General features: G+C 43.2%; 3 protein-coding genes across 11 annotated transcripts in view; 2 read left to right on the top strand and 1 right to left on the bottom strand.

The window, feature by feature from the left end:
- Nucleotides 1-8360, bottom strand: part of FOXM1 (forkhead box M1) — a 29630-nt gene extending 21270 nt beyond the window's left edge. For all 3 annotated transcript variants that reach the window (XM_043967375.1, XM_043967376.1, XM_043967377.1), the window contains exons 1-3: nucleotides 8228-8360; nucleotides 4160-4710; nucleotides 2746-2897 (exon numbers count right to left, since the gene is read on the bottom strand). In XM_043967375.1, the coding sequence (XP_043823310.1) occupies nucleotides 2746-2897; nucleotides 4160-4670 (663 nt within the window). In that variant the 5' untranslated portion in view covers nucleotides 4671-4710; nucleotides 8228-8360. The remainder of the gene's footprint in view (nucleotides 1-2745; nucleotides 2898-4159; nucleotides 4711-8227) is intronic.
- A 165-nt stretch (nucleotides 8361-8525) lies between these two features.
- On the top strand, nucleotides 8526-12046 carry RHNO1 (RAD9-HUS1-RAD1 interacting nuclear orphan 1). Of its 3 annotated transcripts, XM_043967370.1 has the most exons (4): nucleotides 8569-8609; nucleotides 8798-8833; nucleotides 9067-9309; nucleotides 11024-12046. In XM_043967370.1, exons 3-4 carry the CDS (start codon nucleotides 9142-9144, stop codon nucleotides 11594-11596), a joined length of 741 nt encoding a protein of 246 aa, XP_043823305.1. In that variant the 5' UTR covers nucleotides 8569-8609; nucleotides 8798-8833; nucleotides 9067-9141; the 3' UTR covers nucleotides 11597-12046. The 3 variants fall into 3 exon arrangements, with proteins under 3 accessions (XP_043823304.1, XP_043823305.1, XP_043823303.1); XM_043967369.1 differs by lacking the exon at nucleotides 8798-8833 and having other exon boundaries at nucleotides 8526-8609; XM_043967368.1 differs by lacking the exon at nucleotides 8569-8609 and having other exon boundaries at nucleotides 8690-8833.
- A 1138-nt stretch (nucleotides 12047-13184) lies between these two features.
- The window catches only part of TULP3 (TUB like protein 3), a 64177-nt gene continuing 57076 nt past the window's right edge, over nucleotides 13185-20285 (top strand). For 3 of the 5 annotated variants that reach the window (XR_006353138.1, XM_043964901.1, XM_043964900.1), the window contains exon 1: nucleotides 13251-13372. Coding sequence is in view for 4 of the 5 variants with exons in the window: in XM_043964901.1 (XP_043820836.1) it covers nucleotides 13269-13372 (104 nt within the window). In the remaining variant the exon portion in view is untranslated. Of the gene's footprint in view, nucleotides 13373-20285 lie in introns of all 5 variants that reach the window. The other 2 variants (XM_043964904.1, XM_043964903.1) reach the window with 1 other exon arrangement.

Below are 20285 nucleotides of genomic sequence, written 5' to 3'. Positions count from 1 at the left end.
CAGATTATAGTGGATTTAATTTACCTGTTTAAAGATTGCATTCTCCCAGTAGGAGCTCCTTAAAACCAGGAACTATTTTTTATTTTGTCTTTTTACAGTGTCGTCCCCCCCCCCCCCCCGTGCCTTCACACTACAGTACATAGTAAGTACTGAAGAAATGCTTGTTGACCAACCTTCCTTTCCTCTTACTCTTTTTTAAAAAATTTTTTTATTTTTGGTTAGGCAATGAGGGTTAAGTGACTTGCCCAAGGTCACACGGCTAGTAAATATCAAGCGTCTGAGACCAGGTTTGAACTCAGGTCCTCCTGACTCCAGGGACGGTGCTCTAGCCACTGTGCCTCTACCTTTTGAAAGTAGATCTTTTCGGGGCAGCTAGGTGGCACAGTGGATAAAGCACCAGCCCTGGATTCAGGAGTACCTGAGTTCAAATACGACCTCAGACACTTCACATTTACTAGCTGTGTGACCCTGGGCAAGTCACTTAACCCTCATTGCCCTACCAAAAAAAACCCAAAACCAGAAAGAAAGTAGATCTTTTTGGGGGCAGCTAGGTGGTGCAGTGGATAGAGCACTGGCCCTGGAGTCAGGAGGACCCGAGTTCAAATCCAGCCTCAGACACTTGATACTTACTAGCTGTGTGACCCTGGGCAAGTCACTTAACCTCAATTGCCTCACAAAAAAAAAAAAAAGAAAGAAAAAAATATGAAAAAAAAAGTCAGATATCAATAAATAGGTTTAAATTGCCTCAGTTGTCCTACAGATAAGACACCAAGTGGCTTTGTCCAATATGGCATTGAAAAGATCTACTTTCTTTTTTTTTTGTGAGGCAATTGGGGTTAAGTGACTTCCCCAGGGTCACACAGCTAGTAAGCGTCAAGTGTCTGAGGCTGGATTTGAACTCAGGTCCTCCTGAATTTAGGGCCCGTGCTTTATCCACTGCCACCTAGCTGCCCCACTTTTTTTTTTCTTTCTTGTAGTTTTCTAATAGATTTGGAGGACTCTTAAAAGAGTAGTCATCAAGGTTTCACAACTACCTAAATTCCAAGAACTTGAATTGATTGTTACATTGAAGGGCTGTTTGTAAAATATTCAACATGATCAAAATCCAGTCATCATTACAGTAGTTGCAAGTCATTGCACATTCTCTACAAAAAACATACAGCACAGCTTCAATATCTCAGCTCCTCAACTGCTAAAAACCCCCACTTCCACTTTCTTCACATTTCCAGCCCCCTTTCACTGTCCTGTGTAGTGATTTAGTAAGAGAAACTGTTACCACCTACTCGCCCTTCATCATATGATCTGAAGTTTTGTTGTGACAAAAGTGCTATGCTGGCTTTTCTTTTGGGGGGGAAAAAAAACTTGTTTAGTTTAAATTACAAAAAGGCAGATTTCAACTCCATAGAAGGAAAAATTTCCTAACAATTACAGGTATTTAAGAGTAGAATCAATCTATCAACAAACAAGTACCTATTATGTGCTAGGAACTATGCTACGTACTAGACACATAGAATTGAGAAGGTCCATGATATCTGTCCACAGATGAGTAAAAATACAGATCATATTCAAAATAAATACACAGTGATTTGTCAAAGAGGCACTAAAAACTGAGGGGATCAGGAAAGGCCTCTTAAAGGAAATGGTGCTTAAGGTGAACCTTGATGGACCATGGGTTTCCAAGATGCAGAGGTGAAAAGAAAGCATTTCAACATGGCAAAGCCAATACAAAGAACAGAGCTGTGAGATAGAATGATGTGTATAGAGAATAGCAGGTAGGCCAGTTAGACAATACAATTGTGCATTGTGAGGCGTACATAATATTTAATCAACATAGAAGGGGGGGCTAGAGCCATACTGTAAAGAGTTTTAAATGGCACCAAGGTTTGTTTTTCCTAAAAGCAGTAGTATGCCACGGAAGCTTCTTCAACAGAAGAGATGTGGTCAGACCTTCGCTTTAGGAATACTGCTTTGGCAGCTATGTGGGGGATATATTGGAAAGGGGAGAGGTGATAAAGGCCTGGACTGAAGTGGTCCTGGCATGAGTGCAGAGAAGTGGACAGATGTGAGAAATAGTGAAAAAGTGGAATTGCTAAGACTGGACCACTGATTGGACATAGAGGGGTAAGTGAGAGAGAAGGGCATAGGTGACTGAGATTTTCAACCTTGCCCACTAGAAGAATGGTGATGTCCTTGAACATACTATCTTATAATGTAGTGAATTCCCCCTTCAAATAGATACTGAATGATCACTTGTTGAGGAGATTTTAGAAAAGATTCATGTACTGGACAGACAGATCACTGGAATAGCCAACTTCTAAAGTTCCTTCCAATTCAATGATTCATACTTACCACACAGTAATATTTATGAATAGTCTTCCCATTTCATGCATGAGAGGAAAAAGTCTCAGAGGAAAGAGAACTGTCCATAGTTATACATCATTGCCATAGTGGAAAATGAACTGGAACTAGGAGATTCTGTTATAGGTGACTTTCAAGACATTCAAGATACTTCCCTTTCTTGGGAAATGATCTTGACTGACCCTTCTGACCACATTGCTCTTGTGTGTGTGTGTGTCTGTGTGTGTCTGTGTGTGTGTGGCAACTGGGGTTAAGAGACTTGCCCAGGGTCACACAGCTAGCAAGTGTCAAGTGTCTGAGGTCATATTTGAACTCAGGTCCTTCTGACTCCAGGGCCGGTGCTCTATCCACAGCTGCCCTGACCACATTACTCTTAAGAAAACTCACCTTGACTTGACTTTGCTCCAGATGTTGGTTTTCTTTCTCTTCTATCTCTTGTTTGATGCTGCAGGAACCCAGTCCATCAGAACTCATCTTTCCTAACCATTGAATATTGGTCAGGCTATCATCCAGAAGGCAGCCTGCTGCCTCACTTCCAGCTGTTGAAGAAATAAATCAAGGATCCTCTTTACCTGCTTGCCAGCTGTTCCAGCAGCTGGGTCTCCCCATATCCAAATAGGCAATTAAAGACCATTCCCACAGCGTTCAATATTTTGGAATCAGAGAATCTTTGAATCTAAGATGACCCTAAGTAGCTTTGCTCCATTCTAGATTTGGGGGGAATTCAGAAGTACAGTTCAACTTGGATCTTAACTCTAGCTACCCTGATCTTCAAGGGAACACTAAGCAATTTAACCTCTCCCCCTAACCCCCCCAGGGCAATGAGGGTTAAGTGACTTGTCCAGGGCCACACAGCTAGTGTCAAGTATCTGAGGCCAGATTTGAACTCAGGTCCTCCTGAATCCAGGACCCATGCTTTATTCTCTGTCCAAACTAGCTGCCCCCTATGCAATTTAACCTTACCAAAAAGTCACTCACTCAAGATAAATCACTTTCTGTTCCTGTACTTCACTATAAAAACTAATCTAGGAGTAGCTAGGTGGCACGGTGGATGGAGCACCAGCCCTCAGGACCTCAGATATGTTAAGGGCTAAAATTCTAGCTAGTCTGTCTAAAATATCTAATGAGTGGTCGCCAATAAATTATAAGCTTTAGCAAGAGTTAGACTTTTAAGCATTTATTAAGGAGAATAAGAATTTGGTAAAGAGAGAGAGAAAGGCCTAGATTCCTATCTATTAAAGGGAGAGTGCATTTCTAGCTCCCCTCTCCACCAGCGTCCTAAGGAAAAAGAGTGACACCGAGCCACCAGTCTCTTCCTTCCTCCTCCCACTAGCCCACGTCACTTCCTGACGCCAAAGAAAAGACTCCTGGTCTTGCCCTCAAAGACCTTCGCTTCATGGGCGGAACTCTTCTACAGTAAGTCTCCAGCAGGTGGCGTCATTCCAATCATTACAGATACTTGACACTTACTACCTGTGTGACCCTGGGCAAGTCACTTAACCCCAATTGCCTCACCCCCCCAGAAAACAAAACAAAACAAAACAAACCTAATCTTCTCCTCTTTGCAGGGTCAACAGGAGAAATGAACAGAAAGTCCTTTACCAAATCAAGAATATGGAAAAGCTGAATTTTAATCCTAGTCTCAGAACCCAGTTGATAAGAACTGAGGTTTAGGACCAAAGAACAGATTGTAAACAAAAATCCTGCCAACAAAGATCGTTTCCCACTGTTCCACTGTCTAGTAAGGTTTTCCTCAATGTATACTGAGCCTTCCCACTTCCTTGCTTTAAAGATCACATACCACAGCCCTCCAGCTCCCATCCCCGACCAGAATGGGCTCCTAGTGGTCTGGGTAGGGTCACGTCTCTAGTTGCAGGTTTTGGTCCCATGCTTGCAGCTACCACTTCTGCCCTCTTGCCCACTTCATCTCCTTGGTTTGGGGGCTGGGATCCCGGAGGATGGGTAGGGGCCCGTCCACTGCTGATAAGTATGAATTTGTTGGGCCCACTGCTCCCGCTCTCTTTCCCTTTGGCAGTCAGGGCTGCAATGATGCTCTGGATATCTGTGTTGGTGGGAACTGCCACCACTTGGGTGTTCGGCATGGTGGGATGGTTGATGATCTTGATGCCTGTTGGAAACTTCTGAAGATCAGGTTCTGCCACCTCCTTGGGTGGCTGCATTTGCCCAGACTCCTGTTGAGCAGGAGTCGCTTTAGGCTCATCTTTTGCTCCTTCACCTGGGGCATCACGGATAGGAAGGGGAAGTTTCCGTCTTTTGAGAATCAGGGGCCGATGGGGGCTAGTTTTCATCATGAATCTGTGCAATCCTCTCCATTGAAAACAAGAATAGACCCTGTAAAGAGCAAGAGGCAGTTTGACATGGATTGTAAGGCTGAGAAAAGAAGGGCTTGTAGAAAAAAAACAGTCCTCCTCAACAGGAACAAATCCTGATAATCAGAATGAATCCAAGGAATGGTTATGCTTTGATCCCAACTAATAGAAGTCAATTTAAGTCAAATAGTAAGCACCCATTAGTACAAGGCACTGCACTAGGTACTGAGGATATAGGGGAAAAGTCCCTGCCCTTGAATGCTGATTTCAAATCCACCAAGACCTGGGTTCAAGTCCCACCTCTAACAAATACTGGCTATGGAACTCTGGACTAGTCATATAGTTTCTCAGGGCCCTAGGCAATAAGGTTACAAATTATCAAGAAGATTTCCTCGTTCAGGAATTCCCTGAAATGTTGAAATCATAGTTCCAGTCCTTATCCCTATAGTGACCAAAGTAAAAGTAAGTATGTCTTCTTGTTTAATCCACTCTTACAGGGAGCGGTTAGAAAGGGAATAATTGGTTTCTGGAAGACATTTTCTCCTAGGGAATAGCTGCCACCAACATTAAAATTTTTCTGATTGGGGCAGCTAGGTGGTGCAGTAGATAAAGCACCAGCCCTGCATTGAGGAGGACCTGAGTTCAAATGAGGCCTTAGACACTTGACACTTACTAGCTCATTACTTAACCCTCATTGATCCACCAAAAAAAAAAAAAAGATAAAAAAAATTTCTGATTAGCAAATCAAAAACCTCAAGCTTATATTTTGTTTTTTAAGTTTTATTTTGCCATAGAATTTAGTGCCTTATTTTACAATTACTAAGCTAAAAGTTGCTTTGGTTAAATTATTCTAATTAACAGAAAGAATTCTAAATCTTTCTCTCCAAGTAGAAATGTATATATGTCAATACATTTTCTGACAGGGGAAAAAAAGATAAAGTCCTAGTTTGCAAGGACCATCCAATCCAGTGGTAAGGAAGCCAATCACTGAAGCAAATGAAATGAAAAATGAGGCCTAACTAAGCTCTATCTATAGCTAAATCACTTTATTTTGGGGGGGGGGCAGGATGGGGCAAACAGGGTTAAGTGACTTGACTAGGGTCACACAGCTAGCATCAAGTGTCTGAGGCCAGATTTGAACTCAGGTCTTTCTGAATCCAGGGCCAGCGCTTTATCCACTGTGTCACTTAGCTGCCCTCTAAGTCAAAATAAGTGCAACTAGATCTTCCTGATTCCAAAACCAACACTGTGTCCACTGTACCTTGCTACTTCTAGTGGGCATATTTTCTTAATATAATCCCAAGAAAATTCAGATTAAAGGTGTTACAATAAACTTTTAGCCTCAAAGAAGTGCCAAAGTGGGGGGCGGGGGGAATGGAGATTTTTATTTACTGTATCCTGGAACCATGGAAAAATGATTGATTTTAATTGTTTCTGCTATCCCTTAATTATGTGATCTTGGAGAAATCATAACCTCAGAGAATCTGAGATAGTTGATAGGGCCCTCAGATGGCATCTAATTTAATCCATACCTGGGGCAGCTAGGTGGCACAGTGGATAGAGCACCGGCCCTGGAGTCAGGAGTACCTGAGTTCAAATTCAGCCTCAGACACTTAACACGTACTAGCTGTGTGACCCTTAACCCCAAATGCCTCACTAAAAATTTTTTTAAAAATTTAAAAAATTTTAAAAAATAATTTAATCCATACCTTATCCAATAACATACTGGACAAAAGGTCATCCAGCATTTGCCTGTAGATTTCCACTGGGAAGAACCTTAGTCTAAAATTGCTTCTTTGCAACTTCTATCATCTACTCTTGGTTCTGCATTCTGAAGTCAAACACAAGTCTAATCTCTCTTACATGAAAGTCCTTCATATATTTTCATGTCCCTCTAAGTTTTCTCTTCTCCCAACCAAACACTGATCCTTGTGTTGCATTATCTCAACATTTCAATATTCTTCACCATTCTGGCTCACCATCTCATCTCCTTGGGATTGATACTCTGTAGCTTATCGATGTCTACCCTAAATATAGCTCCTAGGACTAAACATAATGCTTCAGATGTATTCTGATCAGAAGCTCTTTGAGCCTCAGGTTCTTCATCTGTAAAATGAGAGATTGGCTAATCACTAATTGCTTTCAGCTCTCAACCATGAACCTATAATAATGCTAGTACTATATGTTTGTAGTGTTTTAATTTTTAAAAAATAGCTAACATCTATTACCTCATTTAATTTGTAGAACATCCCTGCAGAGTAGCTATTAATTAATTTCATTTTAAATGAGTAAAATAAGGTATGGAGAAATGACTTGCTCAATTTCTACAAGTTAACAGCAGGGTCAGGACTAGAATTCAGGTCTGATTTCTTCATGTTATAGTAGCTGTCTAAGGCTGGGGGAAGGAAACATTTTTGGCCTGATACCTTCAAATACTTATTTGAGAAAACTCATCCTTCAAACATGTCATTCTCTTAGAAGGTGTTATCCTGGGAATCAGAGGAATTCTTTTTTCTAGGTCCCTGCTTATACAATTTGGAGAATCAAAACGCTTGACCTCATAGGCATTTGACAAGATGACAGGGCCTCCCATAGAATCTTCTTTTAATTCTTGAACTTTTTTTCAAGTTCCTCCAAATTCAGCTTTTCTCCATCTCTCTTAAATTTGACCCTCTATTCTGCTAGCCCCCATACTCATCAGGTCCTGCTGCTTTCTTTTCAGCAGGTCCTTTCCCAGAAGCAAGTCTTACTGTTCCCTTCATACCTACCCTTGGGCATTTATGTATTTGACAGCACCTATATGGCCCAGTGTTAAAATACTAAAGGGAATGAGTTCTTGCCCTCAAGGAAGGTAAAACAACGTACACTGGCAAAAAAAAAAATTGTAATATAGGATCTAAGGTGCATAAGAGACATCAAACAAAATGCTATGAGGTGACAACATCCAAGGTCATTTCGAGAAAGCCCCACACTGACCTGAGAAAGGCACAAAACACCTACAAGGGAGCCCTGGGGGGGGGGGGCGGTCCTGGGATAACAGATTTGCTCAGTGAGTCCCCCCCCCCTCCAGAAGCAGAAGGCTGGGGGGCAGAAGCAGAAAGTGGCCGAGCCGGGATCCGGTCCTTAGTATAAAGGAGAGCCGGCCGCCAGTGCCGGGGTAGTGTCAGGCTGGGGCCCAAGCACCTCTGGGGCTCCCTCCTCCGGGTCATTCATTTCCCTGAAAAGGACATAGAGGTCGGGGCCGGCGGCCGGTGCAGAGATGGGATCCAAACTCGGGCCCGAGACCCTCTCTCCGGCCGGGCCCAGGTGTACCAAGGGTGGCCCCGAGCAAATCTCAGGGGAGACCCAGGAGCTGCGGACCGGCGGTATCCCATTTTAGGAGGGTGGCTGCGGAGCCCAGTCCCCTCCCAGGCCCGGGGCTCCCGTCCCGCTGGGGTCTCCAGGGCCCTCCTGGGGAGGGGGGCAGGCCGGGGACCCCCACCTTCCCCTTCGGGAGCAGAGGCCGCCCCCCACCCCGGCCGCCCCCGAGGCCCTCTCACCTCAGCACCGCGGCTGCTGCCTCCACCACCGCCCCAGGGCAGGCCTCCAGGGGCCGGGCCGAGCCAGGGTCCAGGAGCAGGCCCCGGGCCGCTGGGGACCGGGTCGGCCTGGTCCCCGGCAGCGAAGGGAAGGGGTGGGGTCGCCGGGAGGGGGGGGAGGGGGAAGTCCCAGGTCAGGGGAGGGGGAGGAGGGGGTAAGGGGGCAAGGGGCTTTCAGTTTGTTCCGCGGTTTGAAATTGGCGCCGGCGGAGCGTTGCCGGTCACGTGACGCGGGCGCCGCCAATCGGGACCGAGCGTCGTTTAATCGTTCGAAGCCGGAACTCAGCCCGGGTTGTTAGGGCCGGCGCTGGGGCCGTGGGGCTCAGGTGCCGGAGCCTCCGAGGTGAGGGAAGAGTGGAGGGGAGGAGAGGGGAGGGGAGAGGAGGACGGGCGTGGGAGGGGGCCGGGCGGACTTCCGGGGCTGGCCGAAAGGGCTGGGAGGCGGGGAGGCGGCGCCTGGTAGCGGAGCTACTCGGTCCGAGTCCCACTCCCCGGGACCCCCCCCCTTTCACGCTCGAGTTTGTGTTCCAGGGGCTTTCTTCACTGGAGGAATTGCACTTACCCTGTGTAAGTTACCACACTGCCCCACCCCCCCTACCCCTTCTTACAGCCCCACCTCCCCCTAACTGCAGCGCTAAGCCTGGTACACAGCAGGCACCTTGAGTCCCTCCTGCATTTTCAAGTTGCTGGCGCCGGGACTTTAACTTCCGTAGCGCTGATTAATCCGGCCAAGTGTGGGCCGGCTTTGCTTCCCCGGGCGGTCACCGTTTCTTTCTCTCCTTGTTTTGTTGGATCTCCAGGGATGGGTGAGGATCGGTGCCTGGCTCCCCGACGTATTACCCCAGGCAACATGAGGCTACTACTGCCTGCCCTTGATGCCTCCGAGGAAAAAACGCCGAGGCCAGTCCCGGAAATCACAACTGGCCTTCCGAGAAGGGCCTCTGGAGGGACCCAAGCATCCCTATGGATCCCCACAGCCGGCTGCAGTCCTCCCGAGGCATGCTCCCGTCAAACCAATAGACCACCAGACCATCACTTCTTGGGTAGGGCCAGCGAGTTCTTATCTTAGGTGCTTAGGATACTAGATAGATGGTTTGACCTACATCAGGAGAAAGGTCATCCACCCCCATAGCAGGGGCAGGAGGCTGTTGTTATCTGCCATTCTTAAACCATCTTTTGAAGCTGCTCGGCCAACTGCTCCTTAATGGGCAGATTCAAATCTCTTGCTGAGGGGAGAGTTAGATAATTGGGGGTTGATCCGGAATAGCCAGTCGGGGAGAATTGTTGACATTTAGACTGGCTTTACTTTGCCCTCATCCTCTTTATAAAGTGTAGTGACTACAGTGAGGAATTTTAGGACATTGCAGTCTTTTTCTAGCTGGAAGGTCTCTTTCCTCCCTACCCTTCATTCCTCCCCCCCTTCCCACCCCCCCAAAAAAAGACTAAACAGTGGTCAGAAGATTCAGCAGGATGTGCTTTTGCTTTGGTGTTTCCTGTTACTGTTGAGCTTCATTGGCTGACCTGATCAATCGACAAATGTTACCTACCCCAATTGACCACTGAAACCCTGTACACTTGAACCCACCTTCTTCCCTTTCTTTTTCTCAACCACTTATTCAATCAATAAATAAGCGTTTATTAAGTGATAGGCACTTGGGATGCAAATGCAATTAATGAAACAATTCCTGCTTGGGAAGTTGTTTATATTACAAAAGATAAGACATGTATGTGTGCATATCTATCTAAACATACATATGCACTCACATATGTATGTGTATATTAAAATAGAAAGTAGTTAAATACAAGTAGTTTAGTAGGGAGGGCATTACCATTTGGGAGGATCTGTACATGTGCAAGATGGTTCTTGGTCTATGGTTTAAAAGAAGAGGGATTCTAAAAGGTAGATAGGAAGAGGAATTACATTCAATGGATGGGGGCAGCCAATGAAAGCATGGAAATAGGAGGTGGAGTGTCTTGTGTGAGGAACAAAGAAAAGGTCAGTTTTGGCTTGACTGTGGGAGGGGAAGTAATGTTCATTGAGGATGGAGAGAGAGTTTGGGACCAAGTTGTAAATGGCTTTAAAAGCTAAAATTAATATTTTATCCTAGGAGCAATAGGGAGCTGCTGGAATTAACTGAGTAGGAGAATGACATACATGGACTAGAAAAAAAGTCCTGGTAGCATTCTTAAAAATGCAGTGTCTGGTGATAAAAAGTAGCTGTATGATGTAGAGAAGGTCCCAGATAATGTATGTTCTTCTTTAGGTATATCGTTTACTGTTTAACATCATGCTATAAAGTAACACCCCATACCTGACAGGTTTAATAGTGGAAAGAATTTTGGGTTGTGCAGTGAGAAGTAGAAGTTAAGAGCAGGAGCCGGTATTGGACTTCAGTTTCTGCTTAAAGAGTGCTTTTTAAAATGCCTTGTTAGAGATTACTGGGAAAGCAACAATCCATACTCTAGGAATAGGGTAGCTACCTAATAAAAAATAACTCACAAATATATAGTGCTCTAAAGTTTATAAGGTGCTTTCCTCATAATTTCATAGCAGGATTCAAACCCAAAGTTCTTGACTCCAAGTTTGATGCTCATACCTGTAGAATATGAGATAAATAAATATGCTCCTGATTTTAATGTGAATATGCTCTCATTTTAGAAAATCTGGGTATTATACCTGTGGCATCTTGAATGGAGTCAAAGTTGTTTCCTGAGGTGTTTGTGGGTCTGGGCTGACTGTTTCTGTTTGTTTCTTAGGTGTCTCCTCAGTTTGAGAATACCAGAGGCTGGTTGCCAGTCTACCAGAAACAACATCAGGTACCTTACAATCTTCGGAATCTGGCAAAAGGTTCAAGTCGAAAACTGATCAAGAATAGATTTCCACCTCTGTCCTTTGAGAGTTCAGTGTCTTCTTCCAGTGAAGCTGCTCTGGACAATCTCTCAGTTGTGGAGTGTCCTGTGCAGTGTCCAAAGGACACTGCCAGAAGGTCCTTGATCCCTGTATTCAGTCCTCAAAGCTGTAGGGATATATCCTCTCATGAACTTCAAAATTCAGGTTACATGTTGATCCCTCCCGAGATACAGACCCCAGAACAAACTCCTGTGAAGGACAGTGGGCATATTCCCACCAACCATAGGCAGCATATGAAAAAAAGCTGCCCCCTTCTAATGGATCCTCCAGAGAGCCCAGACTCTGAACCTGTATTGGTTGCAGACACACCAGAGGAGAAATATGGGCTGAAGGTAACTTGGAGACGAAGATACCGACTTCTTACCTACCTCAGGGAGAAGGGGAAATTGAGCATGAGCCAGTTTCTTGTGAAGACATGAGTGGAACCTTGAAATATTGGTTTCTTTTTACCAATAACTTCTATACAAAGGGTGGAAGTTTACATTGCCCCACAGATGGTTTTTATATTGCTGCTAAATCTCATTTCTGGCCCTTGAAGAGATCAAGTCAACAGACCCAAATATCATTTAGGACCCTTGTGGTTCTTCCTGTTGATTTAATAGGGAACCATAAACCCCAGAATCATTTTGTGAACTATAAAGCTGAAGTTCCCTAGTATGTTTGTTGGTATTGCTTGTTAGTGGCATAGCATACACAGACCAGTCATTCTTTTTTATATTTTCCTGCTTTTTATCCAGTTTAAAGGTACTTCAGAGCAGTCAGAGGGAAAATAGTTATACAATATTTTCAACAAATTGTAAATATGCACTTAAGGGTGGGAAGATAACTTTTAGAAAATATTAATAATGTTTTTTAAATAAATGCAGAAAACAGTGAATGCTGTCTTTTTTTTTTTAAATACAGTATTTCATACTTAACAAACTGTCTTGGCTCATTAGGTTGCATAGGGGCCTGAAGAAAGGAAAGCCTCTAAGCGGTAAGGAGAGGGCAACTTTTGGGGTTCTCCTGATAAACTGGATGGCTAGGGCAGGTATAAGACTGAGCAAAGGAGAGGAAGAGCAGATTTATACTAGGTGAAAGGGAAGAGAACAAGCATTTATGGAAAGCATAATATATGTGCCAGTCACTGTGCTAAGTAAGCCCTACTGTGCAGGACTGTGTTCCAGTTTTCCAGGACAGTCCAGGATTCATGAAAAGTGTATAGTTAATCTTTGCACAAGTTATATTCTTTGTCAGACAATTGCTTTCATTTTGGATTAGGAAAAGAGAAGGGATGTGGGTTTAATTTACAAATATTCTCCGATTTGATCCTCAAAACACCCCTTCGAAATAATTGCATTATTATCCCTGTGTTACAATGAGGGAAACGGGCAAACAGGTTAAGTGACTTGCCCAAGGTCTCGAAGTGTCTGAACGCACTGTTGAACCCGGGGCTTCCTGACCCCAGATCCGACAGCGCTCCATCCACTGGACCAGCTGGGTAGGTCTTTGACTTAGAGTGGGTTGGAGAACACTGGTGTTTCCGAGGTGGGTTTGGTGGCGGGCCTGGATTCTTAGAGAATAGCCCCAGGGCTGGAGGCAGAGCTGGTGGACCGCCCCTGGTCCCTCCCGAGTTGGCCACTTGGTCCAGGCTTGGCCACGAGAAGAGGTTGCTATGTGGCCTAGTGGAGGGCGCGGTGGAAGGGAAGGCTACGAGGTCTGCCTCTCTGCCTGCCCCTTGGGGATGATGCTGCGGGTAGCAGCCGGGGAGGTTTGGGGGAGGGAGTACTGTTGCCCCGATCCTTTTCTTTCCCCCACACCCGGGGTACGGAGTTCTGGGCTCCCACACCCCCGGCCAGTCTCGGGCTCCCGCGCAGGCGCTCTGCGCTCCCTCGCCCCTTCCCCTCTCCTTAGAAACCCTCCCGCATCGCCGGACGGGAGCGACAGCCAATGAAGCGGCGGCGCCGGCGCCCCGGACCAATGGGGGGTGGCGGTGGTGCGGGGTCCGGTTGCCAGGGGGCGGTCTGCGGCGGCGGCGGCGGCGGCGGCGCCTGGAGCCGGGGTCGGAGCCGCCGCGACTGGATGCAGCTCCCGCTTGCCGAGCGGCTCGGGATGGAGGCGGCGCGCCACAGACTCGGGCCCGGCGGGGATAGGTCAGCGCCGGGTGGTGGTCGGGCTCCTCCTGGGACCGGGGAGAACGGAGCTTGGCTTTGGAGGTCGGGGATGCGCGGTCAGGCCTGAGGGGCGAGGGCCGGGTGGGCTTGCGGCGGGCCTGGAGGGAGGGAGGGGCCCGCCGGGAGGTGAGGAGCCCAGGGTGGCCGGGGGCTGGCCGCGCCGCCTCCACCTCGGAAGCTGCTCCTTCTTTGCCCGTTCTCCCCCTAAAGGGGAGGGAGGTTGCACCCTCTCGTTCTTCTGTCGGCACTAGGCCTCATTTTTTTTTCCCTTGGAGGATAAAATGAGGATCCGCTTCCAAGATATGCAAATAATATCAATAAAATAAAATCGAATTTGTTCATTTTTGAGGACGTCGAGGCAGAATCGTTGTTGGGTGGTATCTAGTAACTGACCCTAACTTCGAAGCTTTTAGGGCGATGCCAGGGGGCTGGAAGTGCAAAATTGGTTTGCAAATATAAAGTATTATTAGTTTGGGATTCTTCGGGATCTTTCTATACAATTTCTGCGTTACCTAGATTCCTTGCTTTTTCTGTTCATTCTCAGGCCAGTTGCTCCCTTTTCATCCTCTCTGTCAGAGGGAGAGTTGGGGAAATAAAATCATCTAAAGTCTGTTTTCCTTTGTTTAACTCAAATTCATATAGCCTGTCAGTTTGCGAAGAACTTTCCCCATAACAGCCCTGTGATATGGGGTAGTACACCCATTTTACAGATAAACTGAGGTTCTAAGATTAAATGACATATGCTTGGTCTCCAGTTATGATGCTTTCCACTATGCCAAGTTTCTTTCTTTAAGAGGTGTCGAGAAGGCAGCCTGAGACTTGAGAATGTTGAAACCATTGGAGAAAGAGATTTAGCTTATCTGTAAATTTAAAAGAATGTATTTCCTTACAAGTAAAGGTCTGGTCCGTAATAATCCGCCCCGGGGCAATGAGGGTTGGGTGACTTAGCCCGGGGTCACACAGCTAGCAAGTGTCTAGTGTCTGAGGTTGGATTTGAACTCAGGTCCTCCTGAATCCAGGGCTGATGCTTTATCCACTGCACCACCTAGCTGCCCCCCATAATAATTTTAATTAAATGCAGTCAGAGAAGTTGAATATTTCCCCAACAATGTCTTATTCTTTTCCAAACACGCTGATTTCTAGGGAGCTGTGGATTCAGCAGCTCCTTTGGACAGTAAAATAAATAAATTAAGCGAATAGATTTCAGGGAATACATTCGCCTATAAATGAAACTTAATAAAAGAAAACGGGTCCTTCCCCCCTTACAAGGCACTATGCATAGTAGGTGTTCAGATATTTATTAAATTAATATTTAAATACTCAAAGATCTTTGATTTCATATGGTATAAGTACTCCCACTGAAGATGACAATTCCTTTCATTACTTAATAATTTTTATTAGTGATGAGATGCTCTGAATAGATATAATGGTCTTAGGAAAGTGTTGAAAGGAAAAGAGACTCTATTCCTTCTTTAATCAAGTTCCATTCATTTGGTAGGGACACTCTTAGAAACCTGTTCACTGATTTAATTATTTTGCTGTTCAAAACAGCTCTAATCACACTTTTTTTCTTCTCAGACATCAGTGTATTTGTAAAGGGATAAGAAATTGCTATGGTCATATTCTACTTCTCTGACAGCATTTATTGAATGAATGAAAGATACTACACACATAGTTGGTATTCAGATATTTATTGAATAACTAAATACTTCAAGCATCTGTGATTTCATTGGTATGAGTGCTCCCTGTTGTAGATGACAACACCTATCACTACTTTCTTTAATAATTTATCTTATTGTATTGCTGTAAGTAGACGTAATGGTCTTGCTGTAACTAGAAAAAAAAATTGTGTTCTGATGTTCAGTCTTCTGGTGATGAATCTCTCAAGACTTAGCTAGACGGACATCAACCTGCTGCTGGATAAGATTAAAGTCTATCTAGCTTGGTAGAACCTGTTGTGCTGGAACTAAGGTCATCACCCCCATCCCCCCTATCCCCTCAGCAGGACTTTGTTTTTTTGGTTTTTTTGGTTTTTTATGGTGAGGCAATTGGGGTTAAATGACTTGCCCAGGGTCACACAGCCAGTACATGTCAAGTGTCTGAGGTCGGATTTTGAACTCAGGTCCTCCTGACTCCAGGGCCAGTGCTCTATCCAGTGTGCCACCTAGTGCCCCTCAGCAGGATTTTGGTGGAGCATTGATTGAATGAATGAATTTAAAGTTTTGTTACATGGGTACTAGTTAATGTTTCATAAGACTAATGGCATTTAAAAGCAGGTTTGTCTGATGTAGTAACCAAGAGGTAAAAGATTGTTAATTCTCTGAATCTGAAATCTGAAGAGGATTTTTTGGAGGGGTGGAGGGGGAGGGAAGATTAATGACAGACAAGAGGGAACAGTAGGGAGAAAAGAAAGCTTTTGTGAACAGTAGGAGAATCTCCGCTGAAGCTCAAGTTTTATTTAAAAAAAAATCTTTTCTTCACAAATGAAAATTGACATCAAAGGGTAGTTTGTGAATCAGGTAGTTTTTTGTTTCTGCTACATAGTAGTATAGCTTTTGTTGCTGTTGAGTTAATCTGTGACTGAGAAAATGAACTCACTTTGGTTTTTAGATTTCAGATTTTTTATAAAAGATGTGGTATATAAAAGAAATGCTTTTCATTTTAGGGATAATAAATAGGAAGTAGGGTCGATTCAAAAGATAATATAGATAATATATGTATATTAAGAGTAGGGGTAATCTGTAACTTGAATAAAATTTGTATTTGTGTCTGTTTTGCCTTGAAGTAGACATGTTCTTATAGTAAACAGAAAAATCCTTAAAGTAAAACAAAGCCTTCCCTAAATTTTACATTAGAAGACAGATTTGTGATTTTGATAGGGAATAAATTACAGGATCCTTTTGGAAATTGGCTGTTTTGTAGTATAAATTTCCTGCTCATGGTAGGGCTTGGCTGAACGAACCATGTTCTTTTGATGAAAGAGAATACCCAGGAATCAGAATTAGTTTTGGCTCATCTTCAGACCTGAAAATTCTTGTAATGTAATTCATTCATCTGGTATGATTTCTCTTTAGATGTTAAAAATAAAACTTCAATTTCTGCTGGGATTTGCCCAAAGTAAATGTCTTCATTTTCTTTCACTCTTTCCCTTAGACCCTCAGAGTTTCACCAAATTCATTACAAAATATACCCCCCACCATGTTTTTAAAATACTTAGTAGTAAATTATTTTAATAGCAAATACAAAGTGCTACAGCAAATGGTTAAAAAAAAATTCCTCCTGTTTGTTTTTTGTTTGTTTTTCCCCAGTTTTGAGTCCTGGGTCTGCTAACCTTATTTTTGGGAGCTCTTCAGTTGTCTTTCTATGTGAAACTATATTGCTTTCTCTTTGTTTCTTTCTGACTTGATGTTTCCTTAGTAGAAAAAGAATCCTTAAATCATTCAACAGAAGCTTCTTTTGAACAATGGGAATAATGATGATGATCATAGCCAACATTTATGAAGTGGTTACTGTGTGCCAGATGCTGTGCTAAGCACCTTACAACAACAATGGGAGGTAGATGCTATTACAGGGTGGGCCAAGAGTCACAAAGGGGTTTCAATATTTAATAACTCTTTATTTTTTGTTTTTAATTTATAATACCATAGCATCACATACAGCATATATAGGAAATAAATTTACATTGCATGTGAAAAATCAAGTCTCGTAAATGGCGAAAAATAAAGAAAAAATAATTTTCAAAAAGTGATTAAAACGGGGCAGCTAGGTGGCGAAGTGGATAGAACACCGGCCCTGGAGTCAGGAGTACCTGAGTTCAAATCTGGCCTCAGACACTTAACACTTAACTAGCTGTGTGACCCTGGGCAAGTCACTTAACCCCAGTTGCCTCACTAAAAAATAAAAAAAAAGGTGATTAAAACATCATGATTTTTGGTCTACCCTGTATTATCCCTATTTCACAGATAGAGAAACTGAAGCAAACAAGGTTAAGTGACTTGTCCAGGGTTAGGAAGCTAGTAAGTATCTGAGGCTAGATTTGAACTCAGGTCTTATTTGAGACTCATTAATACACAATTCATTTAGTCTTTCTGCTATTTTGAAGTATGGTAGCAATGAAATTGGCAAGGTTTTTTTCAGATGGAAATTTTCCTATGGCCTCTTTAGGTCTGCTGCTTTTTATCTAGTCACTAGAAATAATCTACTGCCATTAAATTGGTTTTACCTTATTAAGACTTTCTTGATTGTGTAATGAATAAAGCTTTCTGGCTTAGTTAAATCTTGAACTCCTTCCTGCTTAGAAAAATGGTAATTTTTCTCATATAGACCAGACCATTAAAGTGCATATTTAACACAAAGAGGCAGCATAACTTCAAAGAAAAGGTCATGCTAGACTAACATTTTTTTCTTGACAGGATTACTAAATTTGTATAGGAGGATAATATTGGAGGTAGAATTTGCCTGGATTTATAAAAAACATTTGGTAAAGTATCTCACACTTCATAGAAAAAATGATAGATGTTGAACCAGGAACTAATACTATTAGATGCATTCAAACAGTTAAACAGTTGGAATTAAGAGAAGAGTTGTGTCATCTTAACAGGCAGTCTTTAATGGTGTTGTCCAGAGACCTGCATTTGGCCACGTGCCTTTTAACATTCTTACCATCCACATCCAGAGAAAGAACTATGGAGTCAATGCAGATGGGAGCATACTATTCTTAATTCTTTTTTGTTTTTCCTTTCTTGTGGTTTTTCCCTTTTGTTCTGATTTTTCTTTCACAACATAACTAATGTGGAAATTTGTTTAACATGATTGTACATGTATCAGATTGCTTGCTGTAAAAGGGAGGGGGAGAGAAGGGATGGAGGGAGAAAAATTTGGAATGCAAAATCTTGTAAAAATGAATGTTGAAAATTACCTTTACATGTAATTGGGAAAAAATAAAATACTATTAAGAAGGGAAAATCCTTATCAATGATATGGATGAAGGCATAGATGGCATGTTTATAAAATTTGCACATGACAGAAAACCGGGAGGGATAAACACACTGGACAACAGTCAGGATCCAAAGAGATGGGCTAGAAGAGTGGTGTCAAATTCAAATAGAAACCAGGCAGCATATTAATTTAAAAAAACACAAATTAGCGTTATCTATGTTGTATTGTACTTTTACATTTTTTGTTAAACATTTCCCAATTACATTTTAATCTGGTTCCAGCAGCATTTAGGAGTTTTGTGATTTAGAAATTGGGCCTCAGGATTGAGCGGAATCTAGTAAGTTGAACTTCAGTTGAGATAAATTTAGTTGGGGCAGGTAGGTGGCACAGTGGATAAAGCATTGGCCCTGGATTCAGGAGGACCTGAGTTCAAATTTGACCTCAGACACTTGACCCTTACTAGCTGTGTGACCCTGGGCAAGTCACAACCCCAATTGCCTCACCCAAAAAAACCCAAAAGAAAGCAGTTTGTCTGAAAAGACAAGTTGGAGGAGGGCTTTTGATGAAGTTACAAGATCAATCTGAGTCACCTGTATGATATAGAAGCTAAAAATGCTTTAAAAAAAAGATCTTGAGTTACATTAAGAAACATAACTTTTATCTATAATAAAGAGATGAAATAATCCTTTTCTTCTGCTTGGATCAGACCACCTCTGGAATTTTGTATTTGATTCTAGTCACCATAGTTTATAAAGAACATTGAGGCTAGACTTGATGGCACATTTTTGTAATCCCTACTCCTGGGAAAGCTGAGACTGGTGGATCCCTTGAGTTCCAGAGTTCTGACCTATAGCAGGGTAAAAACTGATGGTGTATCAGGCACTAATCTGGTAAGCCCCCAGGAGGAGGACCATCAGTCTGCCTAAAGAGGGTTAAACTGGCCAAAGTTGAGGCTGTTGTGACAGAGCTGGTCAAAGCTTCTTTGTGAGTAGAACTGGAATGGACTATGAGTAGGCTCTTCCAGCCTGGATGAAATAGGCAGACCTTGATAAGCCAAAGGATGTCTAGAGCAGGACTTGGGGTCTGTGAACTTGGATGGAGGGAAAATTACATTATTTTCACTAACCCATAAATAAAACTTAGCATTTCCTTCAGTTATTTAAAAACATTATTCAAGGGGCAGCTAGGTGGCGCAGTGGAGTCAGGAGTCAGGAGTACCTGAGTTCAAATCCAACCTCAGACACTTAAACACTTACTAGCTGTGTGACCCTGGGCAAGTCACTTAACCCCAATTGCCTCACTAAAAAACAACAACAAAAAAACCCATTATTCTGAGAAAGGTTCCATAGGCTTCACCAAACGGCCATAGGGGTCAGTGACACACAAAGAAATACTAATCCATGATCTAGAGAAAGAAAAGTCCCAGGGGGCAGAACCAGGAGCAATAAGTGAAAGCTGCAAAGAGGCAAATAGTGGTTTGAGGTCAGGAAAAACTTCCTAACAATTGGGCTATCCAAAAGTGGAATGGGCTATGTCAGAAGTTAGTGGTTCCTCCTCATTGTCAGTCTTGAGCCAACAACCCACTTGATCATTTGCTGTGTATGTTAGAGTGGTGGTTACTTTTTTAATCATAGGCTTGACCAGACAGCCACTGAGATTCTTTTTTATTCTTCTATGGTTCTGTCATAAAACTGGTACGAAACTTTTAAAAAATGATTTTTAATGTTCTTGTCCCTATAAGCATCTCTGAAATTGTTTTTATCTATCAGGATCACATCTGTTACCCACTATAACCATATTTATGTAGAATTGCACAAGCAAAAATAATGATTGTTGGAGTGTCTGCACTACTTTTACCCTATGGTATTTAGTCTCACCGTATATGAATGTTGTAACTAAGTATTAGTTTTTGTTTTGGGGGGTTTTTTTGGTAGGGCAATGAGGGTTAAGTGACTTGCCCAGGGTCACACAGCTAGTTAAGCGTCAAGTATCTGAGGCTGAATTTGAACTCAGGTTC

This window comes from Dromiciops gliroides, chromosome 5, assembly GCF_019393635.1.
Source record: "Dromiciops gliroides isolate mDroGli1 chromosome 5, mDroGli1.pri, whole genome shotgun sequence".
In the NCBI taxonomy this organism is placed as follows: Eukaryota; Metazoa; Chordata; class Mammalia; order Microbiotheria; family Microbiotheriidae; genus Dromiciops; species Dromiciops gliroides.
This window is presented reverse-complemented; position numbering and strand designations above follow the sequence as displayed.

What these genes read in the sequence shown, in the direction of transcription:
- RHNO1 (XM_043967369.1), top strand. Translation starts at nt 9,142, where the DNA reads ATGCCTCCGAGGAAAAAACGCCGAGGCCAGTCCCGGAAATCACAACTG. An exon ending in ACCAGACCATCACTTCTTGG is followed by an intron (nt 9,310 to 11,023) that starts GTAGGGCCAGCG and finishes TTTGTTTCTTAG; the next exon opens with GTGTCTCCTCAGTTTGAGAA.